Here is a 15,604-nt window from a genome sequence, read left to right on the forward strand (position 1 = left end):
AAATATTGAATAGCTGCTCTTTAATTGAGCACCATCCATCGTGTGCACTGACTAGACAGGGGTCTTGTGGGGAAAAAAAGGTGTGATCACATATTTAATGACTGTATCATAATGAATAAGTGCAACGGGGCCAAATTAAGGTTACACAAGCAACCATAATTCTGGCATTTTCTAACTTCTGAATGATTGACTTTGCACCCTTGATGATCTTTTAATCAGTGTAATAGTCACCCTAACAGATGCCTACAGAGTATTGCCATCGTTCGCAGTGAAAGTGGTGAGCTAAGTCCGCTGCTTCTTGTGCCCCATGCTCTGTGCTACTGATAGCAGAGTAGTTAATAAAGCAAAGCAATGTTGGCTTAATTGCCACAGGAAACAGAAGGAAAGTCAGATCCTAGAAGTGATAGACTTCATTGCTCTTTCCTGAAGAGACCAGTATTTTTTCTGTTAGTTTGTGAATATTAGCAAGCAATTTTCTTTCAGATTGAGCAGTGTTTGAGTCATCCAGTGATCAAAATTCATTAGTTTGCTCATTAGTTTCTGAAAAGAAACTGCTTATCAATACATGGTATGACTGCTGTCAGATACTGTTCAAAAAAAAGCTGAGCCGTTGAGCACTTACGTGAACTGGCTCTTAGGTGTCAGCTGTGTAGTTGTAGTTATCGGCAGGGAATGACGTTTCAGGCACGTGATACTCAGAGTCTAAAACTGAAGACTGAGGCCTCCTCATTGGGATTTAGGGGCAGTACCAGTGCTGGGTTCAGAATCGTGAAGGTCTGGGTTTCGAATCGGGTTGGGAGAAATAGGGCCTTACTTCTTGCATCAACATTTGCCAGTAGATAAGCTTTGTTCCCTTTCTTTACCTTGCTGGGAGAGTGGGGAGGAGACATCACTCCTTTTCCAGGCTGACGATAGGGATGAACGCTTCCTATTCTCATCTTTCATTTTTGCTAGTAGGTGTGGTGTTTGTATTGTCTTACTCCCGTGCTCTCATTTCAGAGAATGGAGGACCAATGCCTATACTTCTTTGCTTGTTAAATTCACTCACCAGTGGGAATCAGGAAAGAGCAGTGTTGTCTTCCAACTATGGCTGTCACTTTATAGGGAAAATGTTCCTTCCCTGCTCTTTCACACATATTAAGTTTCTCAAAAGGACGCTTCATAGGCCAGGAAAGAATTACATTAACATCCCATAAAGAGGGGGTCTCTCTAAATTCTCCAAACTATTCCTGTGTGCAGTTCTGGTCTCCCATGTTTAAGAAGGATGAATTCAAACTGGAACAGCTACAGAGAAGTGCTACTAGGATGATCCAAGGAATGGAAAACCTGTCTTAGGAAAGGAGACTCAAGGAGGTTGGCTTGTTTAGCCTAACCAAAAGAAGGCTGTGGGGAGATATGATTGCTCTCTATAAATATATCAGAGGGATAAATGCCAGAGAGGGAGAGGAATTATTTAAGCTCAGTACCAATGTGGACACAAGAACTAATGGATATAAACTGGTCATCGGGAAGTTTAGACTTTAAATTAGACGAAGGTTTCTAACCATCAGAGGAATGAAGTTTTGGAATAGCCTTCCAAGGGAAGCAGTGGGGGCAAAAGACCTATCTGGCTTTAAGATTAAACTCGATAAGTTTATGGAGGAGATGGTATGGTGGGATAATATGATTTTGGCAATTAATTGATCTTTAACTATTAATGGTAAATAGGCCCAATGGCCTGTGATGGGATGTTAGATGGGGTGGGATCTGAGTTACTACAGAGAATTCTTTCTTGGGTATCTGGCTTGTGAATCTTGCCCATATGCTCAGGGTTCAGCTGATCACCATATTTGGGGTTAGGAAGGAATTTTCCTCCAGGGCAGATTGGAAGAGGCCCGGGAGGTTTTTCACCTTCCTCTGTAGCTTGGGGCACGGGTCACTTGCTGGAGGATTCTTTGCTCCTTGAAGTATTTAAACCATGATTTGGGGACTTCAATAGCTCAGACATAGGTGAGAGGTTTATCGCAGGAGTGGGTGGGAGAGATTCTGTGGCCTGCATTGTGCAGGAGGTCAGACTAGATGATCATATTGGTCCCTTCTGACCTTAATATCTATGAATCTTCATTTCAATTAAACTGATTTTCCACTTCGCATCTGACTCTTGAGACACATCTCAAACCCATTTTTTAAAGTGATTGCTTGTAAGGGTAGAGGCAATTATTTAATCAGCAAGTTAAAAAAGGGATATAATTACTTAACACACACACTCTGCCATAGAGAGGGTCTAGCAACTGAAGACTTTTTGCTTGTAACCAGAAGAGTCTGGGATAGAGATGACTTACTGAAGAATGTCATGCTCATGTGCATTATATGGTTCTGTTTGTAAATAGTATTTGTAAGTTAGTATAAAGATCTGTAGTATTAAAAATCTTGGTTAATGGTTGTAATGTTAAGATTCAGAGGTTAGTACCAGTGCTAGAATTTCCTTGGTGATTTCTGTCGCCGTATCAACAATACAGCCATTAACAACTATTTTTAATACTACACCTCTTCCTATATTTTCAGCCCTACAGCTCTTTTGTAGAGTACTGACTCCCATGGCTGCTCTCCTTGGACGTCCCTCTTTGTTCTGTCCTACCCCAGAGTTCTGCTCCAAGATTTCCCACAAGCTGTTCTTATCCCTCCAGCAGGCCTGGTTTAGTCACCTGATCTACCTGTCCTATAGCTTCAGCACTCCTCTCCACCACCTGGGGAGGCAAGCTCAGTGTGGCACAGGTGGGTTAGCTTAACCTTAACCCTCTTAAAGGGTAAGCTCACCCTGTCACAGCAGGTCTACAAATACAACATAAGCAAATGTGCTACCAATAAAAGTAGATTAATTCACTAATGTAGCCTGGCAGGATGTAAATAGATACAATAAGAAAATATTTGAACATTGTTGACTATTTTACTAAAGATAAAATTTTATTATCCAGCACAAATTAAGATATACTGCTCATATTACATTTTTTGTTTTTCCATTCATAAACAGCATCTTATTTTTAACAAAATGTGTATGGGTGAATACTTAATCTATTTCTAGCTCCAGGAAGCCAAACAGATGGAAAAGGAAAGACACCGACAACAGCACCATCTACAGCAGTCACCCTTAAGCCATCATGAACCCGAATCACCTCAGCTGAGACATCTTCCGTCACAGACAGTCAATCAGCTCCCCCAAGAACATGAAGGAGAACTTGACCACAGCACAAATGATGTGAACAAGAGCCTTCAAGAAGATACAGAAGCAGCAAATGGATCTGATATTTACAGTGCAGAAAATGAACAGACAGAAGCTGACCAGGCTGCAGCAGCAGAAAGTAATCACTGTGTGGTTGGTCTTAGTAAGGAGGAAGAGGGTGTGGAGTTTTGTGGTACTTAAGGGCTGAGCAATTTAATGGAAGATTATTCTGTTTCCAGTTAGTAAAATACAGTTAAGGATAGTGTACAAATATCAGTTGCCCTTGCTACCACTGTTAACATTTTATCTTTACAACATATTTCAGTCACAAATAAATTACATCTGTTCTGGTCACTGCAGTCTAGATGCATGCTTGCACCCAGGTAATCACAAATGTGCAGCCACATATTGCAAAATATAAACATGTCAACCTTGTTTTTTCACCCTAAGCCCATTGAAATGTTAACATATATTCTTTAAGTATTTTTCACAAATTTACACAATTACTACTTAAATTATCTCTAAGGATAACTAATGTACTCCTCTCTTCTTCCCTTACCAAAACGTATTTGGATCTTCTTACCTGTGAAAAGAAAAGTACATTTGACCATTCAATACTGCTGTCTTGTTCTGGTTTTTTTAATATATAATATTGTGTTTAAAACCTTCTTGATTGACTTTAGTGCTTGTCAATAATATCTTTCCTGCTTTGCTTTTTTTTTGGAAGCTCTGTCTAAAAGTGATGTGGGAACATATGATGGAGAAAACAATGAGTGTGAAGAAAAGGCACAAGATATTGTACAGAGTATTGTGCAGGAAATGGTGAACATAATAGTTGGAGGTATCATACTCACTTTTAAAATTTATATACTGCCAGCTTCGTTCTGCAGTCACTTTTGCCTAAGCACTCATTAAGGATTCCTTTAACCATTTGTGTATGTTTAAAATAAAAAACAATTCTAAACCATTTTAATTTCATGTTTACTTTCTGAGGTAGTCTTTCAGCTGGCCCACTTTAAATGTGCCACTTTTCAATAAAATGAACTAGAGCGGGGCTTTTTGCTATTTACCTTAACTGAGGGGGAATTTTTTAGGTGTGATAATTTGCTTAATTTTCAGCTATAATCAGTATTTCAGATTTCTGACTGCATTTATATCTCCACTTCCATTTTGTTTCTACACTTGTGAGTTCTTTACAATTCTTCTTCAAATAATTAATGAAAGACTAAATATTCAAAATGTCCATTCATAGCTCAGTTAAAAATGTTTTGTTTCTGCTGAAATGGTTTTGTTTTGAACTGAAACTGATTTTTTTTTCTTGCCGAAACAAAAAAATTCTTTTGGGTCAAAATGAAACCATTTCAAATTTTGAGTGACATTTTCATAATGAGATGTTGATTTGACTTGACATTTCTTTTGTTTTTTTGTCTGAAATTTTATTTAATTCTATTCAAATTCATTGAATGGTTTTGATGCCCTGAAAAATGCAATTTTTGGTGAATTTGGTGAACTTACTATTTACCAAAAAGATTTCACAGTAATATAAATTCAATACCTTGTAGGATTGGGCCCTATGCCGCTTTTAATCTTAGCGCACTGAACTTCTAGTTGACTTAATAAAAAAAATTCTTTCTAATTTTAAATTTAAATATTGTATATTTTTGCATGATATTTTGCTTTTAACCTTTTTTTCCCCCATTAGATGTAGAAGGGACTGCTGAAAGTGGAAGTGCAGATGGCACAATTGGAACTTTAGAAGATGGCAGTGACAGTGAAAATATTCAGGCAAATGGAATTCCAGGGACTCCAATCTCTGTTGCATATACACCATCTTTACCTGATGACAGGTTATCTGTCTCTTCCAATGACACTCAGGTACTAAAGGAAATAAATGTTGAAGCAGGCAAAGAAAACAATAATCTGTTTCTTTTTAATAATAATAATCTGTTTCTCTTACGTTTGTGCAGACAACACATCTTAATATAATTGTATAAAATCAATCGCTATTAAAGGAGTCTCAGGCATTTTTATTTTTTTTTTAAATTTACTGTATTCTTCTTTGACTGCTGTTTAAGACTTTTGCAAGCAAGTTACATGCAGGGTAAAACATTTTCACTACAGAAGGTAGATGCTCAAATTATAACACAGAATTTAACTTTCTTTGGATTTATATAAATGTCTAAAAGGACACCTATCTTTATGTTCTATGTGCTTCTTCCATAACATAAAAATAACTTCAGAAATGTCGCAGAGTTATCAGTGCCAATGTATAAAACCCATTACCAGCTCTCCCTGTACAATTCTCCCTTGTTTTCAAATGTCCGTTTAAAAAACAAAACAAAAAACCCCTGCACCTTACAGTGTGCCCCAATGGTAGTGATTTGAGCTATGCCATACCTTATATCTATGATTGGGAGGATTTGATTTTGAATTTTCATTGAAAATAATTATTTTAATGTACACCTCATTTTTCAGTTTTAAGCTTTTGTAATAGCGAGAAATAAAATAACTCTCCCTATCTTGCATTGAGATCTGGCAGCACGAATCCCTGCATGAGTGTAGAATCCCGTTGGCTTAAAAAAACATGCTCCATGGGCACAGAGATCTGTACTGGCAGTTTACTGCCAATGTGAACCAGTTAAAAGTATATTCTTTCCAACCCTAAGTATGCTTTAATGTTTAAAGAGATGCTGTTATCTTTTAGTTGCACAGCATATGTGTCTGACAAGACTTACCATATCCTCTTCAGAAGTGATAATGGCATTTATAGCATCACCAGAAGTTGGTAAATAGAAAAAAGTGAATATTTTATTCTAAAAGTTTTTGCCATCCACCATATATATATAAAGACTATAACAAGACATTATAAATTATGCCAAGGCTTTATGACTGTGTAAATATTCTCATGTAACCCACTAGTATAATTATAGTTGATGTTACCGTTTGTTTTCTTTCTAAAAGTTTTTTATTTTCTAGGAGCCCTGAGTGAGGGCAGTATGGTCTCAGTTGTCTTCTATAAATTTGACCTGCCCACACTTTACTTATTGGCTCTGACTTTACATCTTCAGGGATGACACTTAACTTTACTGGGTTGGCAGCTTTATTAATGTTTTCTTCAGGTCCGTTTTAACTAAATTGTCAAACTACATTTTTAAAACTTAGTCTGGAGACCTTAAATTACATTTAACATTTTGTCGTATTTGTACAATATCATAACTTCTCATTGCTAGGAGGTGGGGATTTCCCTACACGCTGCTAATGCAAAATGGAATTCTGAAATTTGTTAACTTCTTTAGGAATCTGGAAATTCTTCAGGACCTACGCCTGGTGCTAAGTTTTCCCATATTTTACAAAAGGATGCCTTCCTAGTATTCAGGTCACTGTGTAAACTCTCTATGAAGCCACTGTCAGATGGGCCACCAGATCCAAAGTAAGTCAGCATGATTTTCTTTTATGAAAATACTTTGATGCTAAAAATGAAAATGAACACAAATGATAAGGGTCTTCTGCTGTTGAGAAACAAATTGTTAACAATTTTGACAGAAAAGCCACATCATCTGAAAGTTTCCGCTGAGCTGTACTTTATTTTTAATGTATTTTTTGTATGTTAAGTGGCAGCATCTCTCTTTCTGCTCTGTTCTCTGATAAGTTTTAACCACTTTACATGGCTTATAAGCCTACGCTTTTCTATCTAGTCATTATTTTATTGGTAGACTAAGTCATCACTTTTTAATTACAAACCACTTCCAAACTATGAAGTCCAAGGTTTGATTAAGGGCTTTTTAATATTTGATAACTTTTTAATGTGTGATGACTGAAAGACAAATATTTTATTTGTAAGTTTATTTTCTGTTACTCTTTCTAGATTGTTGCAACTTGTGAACAGTATTGCTTTTCCCAGACAATAGAAAGGAAAATAAAATAATCAAAATTCAGATTGTTGTCTGGGAATGAGGACATAAGATTCTCTTAAGGAGTACTTTCACTACAGTACTTCTTCAAATAGTGTCCTTTTGTGCACAAACCCATGTACTCTTGGGTTGGAGATTTTCATCAGCAGTGTCTGTAGGGCTGCACCTGTGCCCTAGACATCTTCATGCTGTGGTACAAAGGTGTGTAGGAAGGGGATGGATCCATTGTCATTCCATTTTTTTTTTTTAAAACTCTGATCTTGGTCCAGAGCCTCAAGTACAGATTATGTCCAAGACCCTGGGCATTAAACCCTGCTAGACCAGCTATAGGTCTTCCATTCACAGCGACAGTCATTCAAGTGGCCTTTGCTGCCTGGGGGAGACTCACGTCTCCTCCTAATGTAACATCTGCTCAGGCTTAAAAGCAGATCTAAGAAGCTGAGGGAAGGCCAACTGAAGCACCTGGTGATGGAGTGCTCTCTGAGTCCCCGGGTTTGATTCACTCCCCATACTTTGGATCTGGTTGCTCACAGACTTCAGGTGACTCTCTTTGGTGTGACAGTAGATCCTTGGGTCCCTTCTATCTAGACCCTCAAAGAAGAAAAGTCCCCTTTCTCCAGAATGGGAAAAGAGAAGGGGAAAGTCACCCTTTTTGATCTGGGTCTTAGGAGACCTTGCATCCCAATGTGGGTAGCACTGAGACTCCCATCCCCTTCAGTACTAAGACTCCAGCATCAGTTAAGAAGACTATACCACATACTGAGAAGCTGTCAGGTAAGCAACCTAGACTGGCTGTGGCATCAACGCTGAACACAGTGCCTGTGAAACACAAGAACTCCGGAGCTGAGCCGGAATAGTCATCAGCACCATCTTCTGTAGCAAGATATGAAAAGCACACCAATCGCACTTTGGTGCTGTCTCCAGTACCACCTGGTATAACGACTCCTGATTGGAAACAAATTTCTAATCAGCCGAAGCAGAGATGATTGAATTCAATATTAGTGAGGAGATTTCCTTTCTTTTGATTTCGGTTAGATTATCGTGGTCCTTTTGGAGATAGCACAGGGAGGGAATTAATAGAGAACCAGCTACCAAAGGCTACTTCAGACAAAACTAACCAATCCATAAGTTAATGTCTGGCGCATATACACAAGGATACCTGCGTTAAAGCCTTTACCTATCAAGTTTCTACACATCTAGTAGAGGGAACCCTCAATTTCAGAGAAATTTAGTTTTGTTAGAGCAGACTTCTTAACTATATTGGGAGATTAGGGTCTTCACGCATAAGAAAATGTGAAAAATGAGGGAAAAATATATTAAATAATCTGGACCACCCAGTCTCTCTTATCTCTCATACTTTTCAAAACCTAAAACCCATGCCTCGTGCTTGGGTAGTCATTAATATTCTCCTGGCTCCCATTTGACCCTACATCATGAATTGCCCTAAGCTCATTTCAGTTTTATTTTGCAAATAGCTACAAAATTTGTGGAGGGTACCACTCTGAGCTGCAGAGGGGATAAAACTGGAAGGGAGTGGACAGTGCACCTGGATAACCCCAGAAGCCCTCTTTCAAAATTTTAGGGATTTCTGTGTATCCAGACCTTGCTTTCTCATAGTTCTAATTATAATGGCCAACCCATAAATCTTTGAAAATGTGACACCATACTGAGTGCTTAGAAAAGTGTGTGACTACTCCACTATGTGTGCATGCAAGATTCTTTGAAAGTAGTAGTTTCTAATATATTGAGAGAGAGGATTTTGAAGTTTTGAATAAAGATAAGACAACTACTGACTCCTTTAAATGTCTCTTTAAGTGTGAATAAGTATTGACCATCCAATTCAGTTTAAAGGGAAGTTGTACCAAAGAAATGGATTGCCTGTGATGATGAATTCTAAATGTAGCTCTTTAGGGAGAGATGATGTCCTTGAATACAATCAGGAAATGCTGCTACCACTGATGTCATAACTTTGGAATAGTCCAGGATACTAGTGATTTTTCAACAAGTAGAACAATAGTTTGTAGGATCAGAAAAAAACAGAAAAAAGGTTGTAATATTCTCATCCAGAGTTCTACAGTAAGATTCTGGTTATCCATCCCCCAGACTGCATGGTCACTGTTTCTGCTGTAAAACTTGACACTGGATTATTAGCGCCTTAGGGATGTATTCAGTCTCCCATCTAAACTAAAGGAAAGAATAATATCAGTTGAGAACAGTGTTTGGTTTTCGCTCCCCTTGGGAATTGGTCTGCATCGATGCCAAAAAGAAAACTTAAATTCTGACATACGACTTTTGTTAAACTGTCTGTCTGAAATTAAGAAACGAGATTTACCAAAGGCAGTAATGGGTTAACCTACTCCTGGAGGGCAGCAGTAGCTGCTGAGGCACTTGGAATTCATCCTTTTAATCCCTAGAGTCCTTGACATGCAAATTAAGACCAATTAAGCTCTCTGCATAGGGTAAATTGAAGGAAATGACATTTGGGACAAAAAGAAACAGCTGCCAAGACATTCAAAGATGTCCTACATTTGGAGTAATGCCTGGAATTGCTCTCCGGTTCTAAAGCGTTGAAGGCTTGTCAGCCATTTCAAACACGTTTTTAGTGGGGGGGAATAGTGGATAAGATAATTGCAACATTTTAAAAATAAATGATTAGCAGTTACCTAAGATCACTTTAGAGAATTCTAAAGTAAAAAAAAAATGTTTTTGGAAAATCAGGTAGTGAAAAAGCAAGACTGAGAACAGACACACAAATATCTCAAGAGAAAATTCCAGTAATGTTTAAAACAAAGAGAAACAGAGGAAAAAATAACTAAAATAAACTGAAAACATGTTTACTGAAACATAAGTCTTCATGAATATTAACAGAGTTATTGGAGAGGAGGCCTTGTTGTTAAAAGCACAAATACTGGGAGTCAAGATCTGGATTCTATTCCTAGCTCTGCCACAGATTTCCTGTATGACCTTAGACAAGTCATGTGACACTTCTAACTCATCTTTCCTTGTAGAATGAAATGGAGATACCTCCTTTTTTCACAGGGATGTTCTAAAGTTTAATTATTTGGCCTTGATCCTTAAGCTTGTTATACACGCGCAGATCATTACAACCTTTGGAGTCCCACTGAGGGCAGCAGGCTGCAGGACTGGGGTTGTAGTTATAAAGTGGCTTTCATCTTCTGATGAAAGATAATATAAAAATCAAAAGTTTTGCAAGAGACTCTCTTCTAATTAAACTCCTTTTACGTGTAGGTCTACAGTACCTTGAAAATGAGCAGGAAACTCCTAAAGACTAGAGTATCTTCCTCAATTCCCAGAAAAAACAAGAATAAATTTTTAATCATGAGCTCTGTGGCCTAAATTTGTTTATATATGTTTTTATATAACATGATCTTTCACTGTGATTTGCATCCAAGAGTTGCTTTTTGGCAGTATTTGTCTTCTAGAGTGCTCTGTAAAATCTACTGGGTGCCCCATAGGAGTGGTTCAGTTTTCTGAAATGATAGTATTGTAAGATGATAAAATAGGAACTTGTGACTGTTGTTCCTTTACTTTGAACAAGGGTCAGGAGAAATTCAAAGAAAATCCCTGTAATAGTCAGCAAAAACTAAAATCAAACCTGTTGGTTTTTGATAGACAGAGAAATGGTACTGGTATTTCATTGTTTCTAGACAGGCAGAATACTTATAGCACAGAAGATTTACAAATTTGCTAACTAAACTCAAGAGGCTTAGTTGAAATTCAGTATTCAACACCTCATTAATATGATTGGAAAAGTACATAATGTGAACATATTATTTGATTCAGCAGTCCATTCTGGAAGTAGTTTGTTTCCATAAAGACACTTGATTCTTTGTATTGTCAAACAAAATACATAATTGCAATTGGTCACATGCTCAAATTTAAACAAATAGTATGGTTACAAAAATGAATCTTGGAGAGAAAAAAGTTAGGTGAACATTGTTGTGTATTTTCATAGTAAGTTTAAATTTCTATTAAGAGCAGGGAAAGGATCTTTTTAGCTTTTCCTCAACTTTAAGAATAAAAAATAATTCATGATATTCAAAATATTTGTGTATTTCTATGTACATGTGACATCTGGTACAGAATCTGCTTTTTTATGATGCTAACAAATGAGGGGGTTTTACTTTTAATTTAGCAAAGGTTGATGTGTGACTTCATATCTATAGAAAAGGTGGTGATCCACAGTGGTTTTGAAATTATCCTAGCTTATTTTATAACCATGCTGGTGGGGCAAATATGACAAAGGGGAAAGAGCTAGAGCTTCCAAGGCATGGAAAGGGTCAGACTCTATGTTGGGGGGTGCTACTCTGTGCAGGGGCTTTCCTGACACATTTGTCCCCAAAGGAGTTGAATTAGAAGCCCAGAGTGACCACAGCCAAGTGGAGCTGTGGAGGAGCATAGGTAAGCAACTGGGGGGTTGGGAAGTCTGACTGGTTTTTGGAGACTAGCATGACGGGACAACAGCAACCCATATCCCAAGGAAAAGATGTCAGACAAGATATCAGAGCCTGGGAGAATGCCCTTGGGTGCAAGAGCTAGAAACAGCGACTAGACTTTACTCGGCTCCAGTTGGCTTGGAAGCACATGGGAACCAGTGTTTGGATCCATTTGCAACAGACTGGTGACAGTAGAGTGGTACCGGGCCAGGTTGTAACATTCTCAAAGTGAGTATAACACAATTGACTAATTATTTACAGAATATAACAGAATTAGAGGTATTATGGATCTCAGATGTTTGACTGATAGAAACCTGTACCATATCTTGTTACCTCCTAGATCAGTACTATCTGGGGATCTCTTTCCAGTATTCTTCATATCTGACAAATGGGAACTAGCAACAAATATTTCTTCAATATAAGCCATACTTTCACAAGTCCATGGTCTTGCTCTCCATAAAAGCCACATGCTCGTTTTTTCTCTCTGACATCCAGAAATAAGGATAAATCTGATAAACCTAAGGGAGAGGCATGTTACAATCCAGGACACTTCATGGATCCCATCACCCTTAAGGGTGCAAATATTCTCTCTCTTGTTTCCTCTCCCCCTCCCCCCAACACAAAAAAATTCTATCGTTAATCAAACTTTTCTGACATTCATACCTCTAGTTTTAAGGCAGCATGCTTTCTCTGTGTATAGCATTAGTTCCCAAGACAATTACCAGAATGTAATTACAACAGCAGTCTGGACTTTTAGAGTGACTATTGGAGGAAGGCACATTTATTTGGCTAGCGTAAAATCCAAATGGGAGTGGTTTTGACTTATTCACACTCGTTGCAATTTGTCCCTTAATTCCCTAAACTGCAGCTGCATCTCCATTTATTATATACTGTTGGTCAGGGCCCAAATTTTGTCTTTTTAGTAGTCAAGTATGTTTACCTAAGAAGTGAGAATGAGCTGTTCTTCACTCCTAAGAAAATACTACTTTAAAAACAGTTAAATGTCATTGGGTATACTGGAATTAGAGGGTTCCCTGCAGTGATTTTTGCTAAGGTGCAGAGGTTTAAACTGACAGACAAACTTGTGATCATGGAAGTTTTTTCTCAGATTATTACGGCAGTGATGGTATGTTATCTCTTTTTCTCTTTAGCAGTGAACAAAGGTTATTTTGTTAGCCCTAGCTGAGGGTATCATTCTCAAATTGATTTTCCTGTGATTGCATCAGTGGTCTGTGGTGGACCCCATTACTTTCCATGCTCTCTGGATCTGTGTTATGCACCTGATAGAAATGGTTCGAAGAAGCTATGCCAGATAATGCACACAGTATTTCAACAACTATATTTGTTTTTCTCTTATTCCTCTAATCTCTACTTTCCAGAAGATGGTATATAATAACCTTTTCAAATTGCTTTGAAAAGGTGGATAACTTTCATGGAGATCTTATGGTTGCTGCTTGACTTTTCATTGTTTGTTAGTTTTGGATTATTTTTTTTTTTGAGGTGGGTGGGCGTTGTGGTAGTTGGGTCTCCAAAATTGTTCTTCAGTTTTAGTCTGTAATGCAAGTATAATGTTCACACACCCCGCTTTGATCTCTGACTATACGTGTATAAAGAAAAGTGAGGTGTCAAGTGCTCAGTGGTGAGAGAAGAAAGCCTAAATAGATCAAGCAGTACATTAGCTGCCCAGGGTCCCTTATTCAGTTTTCCATGCTGGAGGAGCGTATGGAGAAAAGAAGAATTTGTGGAATTCTGTAACTTTCGCTCTTCTTCCCCATGTCCCCATTTCTGGGAGAAAAAGCCCATCCGCCCAAGCCACTCAGAAGAGGCGAATTCTTTCTCTTATGATTAGGAAGTGGGGAGAACTATCTCATGTCCAGCCCCAAACAGCTATTCAGGAGAGGAGGGGATTGTGTAGGTAGCAGAGGGAGGGACAGGCCTACAAAAGGCTGCTGTGGGCTTAAACACACTTTTGTCTGCTTGAAATGTGCCAAATTGTTGTTGTTTGTAACTAAGGCCTCCTTTTTTGCTACTTTCTTTAACAAAGTGTTTTTAAACCGTAGCATGTTGTTTCAAGTACTTGAAACATAAAATAATTGTGTGGCTCACGAAAACTTTCCAGAAGCATGTTTTACATTGTAATTACAAACTTGTTCATACCTGGTATATATTATTTCATTCTAGGTCTCATGAGCTGCGATCAAAGGTTCTTTCATTGCAGTTGCTTCTGTCCATTCTGCAGAATGCAGGACCTGTCTTCAGGACAAATGAGATGTTTATAAATGCTATTAAGCAGTATCTTTGTGTTGCGTTGTCCAAGAATGGAGTTTCATCTGTTCCAGAAGTTTTTGAGCTTTCACTTTCAATATTCCTTACACTTCTCTCAAACTTCAAGACACACCTAAAGATGCAAATTGAGGTATTTTATACAATTTTCAGTGACTTAAGTCTTTGCTTTTTAACTGTACCGCTGTCTACAGTCATGTAGCTCAATGTTTTTTCTACTTGTGGAAACACTGAATTTTTGTAAAGATACTGTTCACTAAGTTTCTCTCTCTGTTGAGTCTCCGCTCCCTAATATGAGAAGGTCTGGGCCTTCCCCCGCAACGAGAAAGGGAGCTGTTACTGATAGTGCCCTTGAAACCTCATTCAGGTAGAGCAGACCAGCCAACATTCTGTATGGAAAGTCTTCTGGAATATTTGTAGAAATATAGGTTCAATTTGCAGTTCTAATGTATGTGTTTTAAATAATTTAATATTCAAATCTTAGTACTGTGACTAGTTAACTTACCAAATAGAAATTAAGAAATCCTTTTGGTAGTGGCATGATTAATTTGGAAGCAAAAATGCATTTGTCACTGATAAGATTTGTTCTTTGGTGGCACTTAGAGACTATGAAGAAGTTGATTGGTGAAACACCCACGTAGTCATTATGAGTTTTACTAATATCACGATCAATTTAAGCAAAATCACAGATCTAGAAAACAAAATAAGAATAAAATCGGAATCCATGTCAAATATACTCATCAATCTATGGGGCTGTGGGTTCCCCTTAACAAGAGATTTAGTGTTACAGTTTGTCACCATCCTGCTATCCGGAGGTCCCACTGAGGGTCAAAAGCACTGAGGGTGCTTTTTATGCACCTATTTCTTATATCCACCTATTTTCAAGACCATATTTGATTAAATCTTGGACTCTTGTCCATATTTGTCATACCTGCTACCCGTTTTGGGGGTTTGGACAATAGTCATAAGCATTTGTGCACATGGAAGATTCTCAGTACAATGCAGTTAAGGATGGCGGGCTAAATAAATCCTTTTCAGTCTAGACAGTTTATCACAAGATATATATTGCTAATCTTCTGACGCAAGGCTGCCTACTAATGCTATCTCTTATTAGGCCTTATCTGGCCCTCTGCTAACTATTACTACCAATAGGCCTCAATCTAAGTACTAGGCTTCAGGCTCACTTTATAAAGTAACCTTTAAGTTTCTTTGCTTACTCTTACTTGTATTATAGCTTTAGTTTCATTTGCACTAATTTAGTAATCATCTTAGAAATAATTAAGATACAAATGATTGTTTATCTGATCACCTGAGCTCAGGTTATTGGTCAAAGGTCAAATTTTGCTTAAAAAAACAATTCCATCATATTTGACTGTGAAAGTGTATTAATTATCTGGGAAGGCATACTTTCAGCTTTTATATATTAACAGATTTTAATGAAAGATAGGAAATCCATATACCCACAGTATAATACACATGGTATTTTTGTGACCAACGTGAATATTTACAGAATTGTAGACTCTTAGTTTTCAAGAAGAGGAAAGCCATTTATAATCTTGTAATTATGCATTATATATTAAATGTAAATAAGGTATATGTTATACATTATACAAAATTATATAATCTGGGACTAGATCTCTAAACTGGGAATTAAATCTTCTAATTGGCTGCATACAGTATTGATGGAAGATAAGATTCAGAAGTAGCAAAATCTGCAAATAAACTGTGCTGTCAAGCAAAGTTCAGTGATGCAA

The 15,604-nt window shown here is 37.6% G+C and overlaps 1 protein-coding gene across 4 annotated transcripts in view; it reads left to right on the forward strand.

Annotated features, from left to right (window-relative positions):
- ARFGEF1 (ARF guanine nucleotide exchange factor 1) overlaps positions 1–15,604 on the forward strand; it is a 181,745-nt gene that overhangs the window by 91,089 nt on the left and 75,052 nt on the right. For all 4 annotated transcript variants that reach the window (XM_073330931.1, XM_073330927.1, XM_073330929.1 and 1 more), the window contains 5 exons: positions 3,062–3,338; positions 3,927–4,040; positions 4,902–5,074; positions 6,496–6,629; positions 13,749–13,983. In XM_073330931.1, the coding sequence (XP_073187032.1) occupies positions 3,062–3,338; positions 3,927–4,040; positions 4,902–5,074; positions 6,496–6,629; positions 13,749–13,983 (933 nt within the window). The remainder of the gene's footprint in view (positions 1–3,061; positions 3,339–3,926; positions 4,041–4,901; positions 5,075–6,495; positions 6,630–13,748; positions 13,984–15,604) is intronic.

This window comes from Lepidochelys kempii, chromosome 2 (genome assembly GCF_965140265.1).
Source record: "Lepidochelys kempii isolate rLepKem1 chromosome 2, rLepKem1.hap2, whole genome shotgun sequence".
In the NCBI taxonomy this organism is placed as follows: Eukaryota; Metazoa; Chordata; order Testudines; family Cheloniidae; genus Lepidochelys; species Lepidochelys kempii.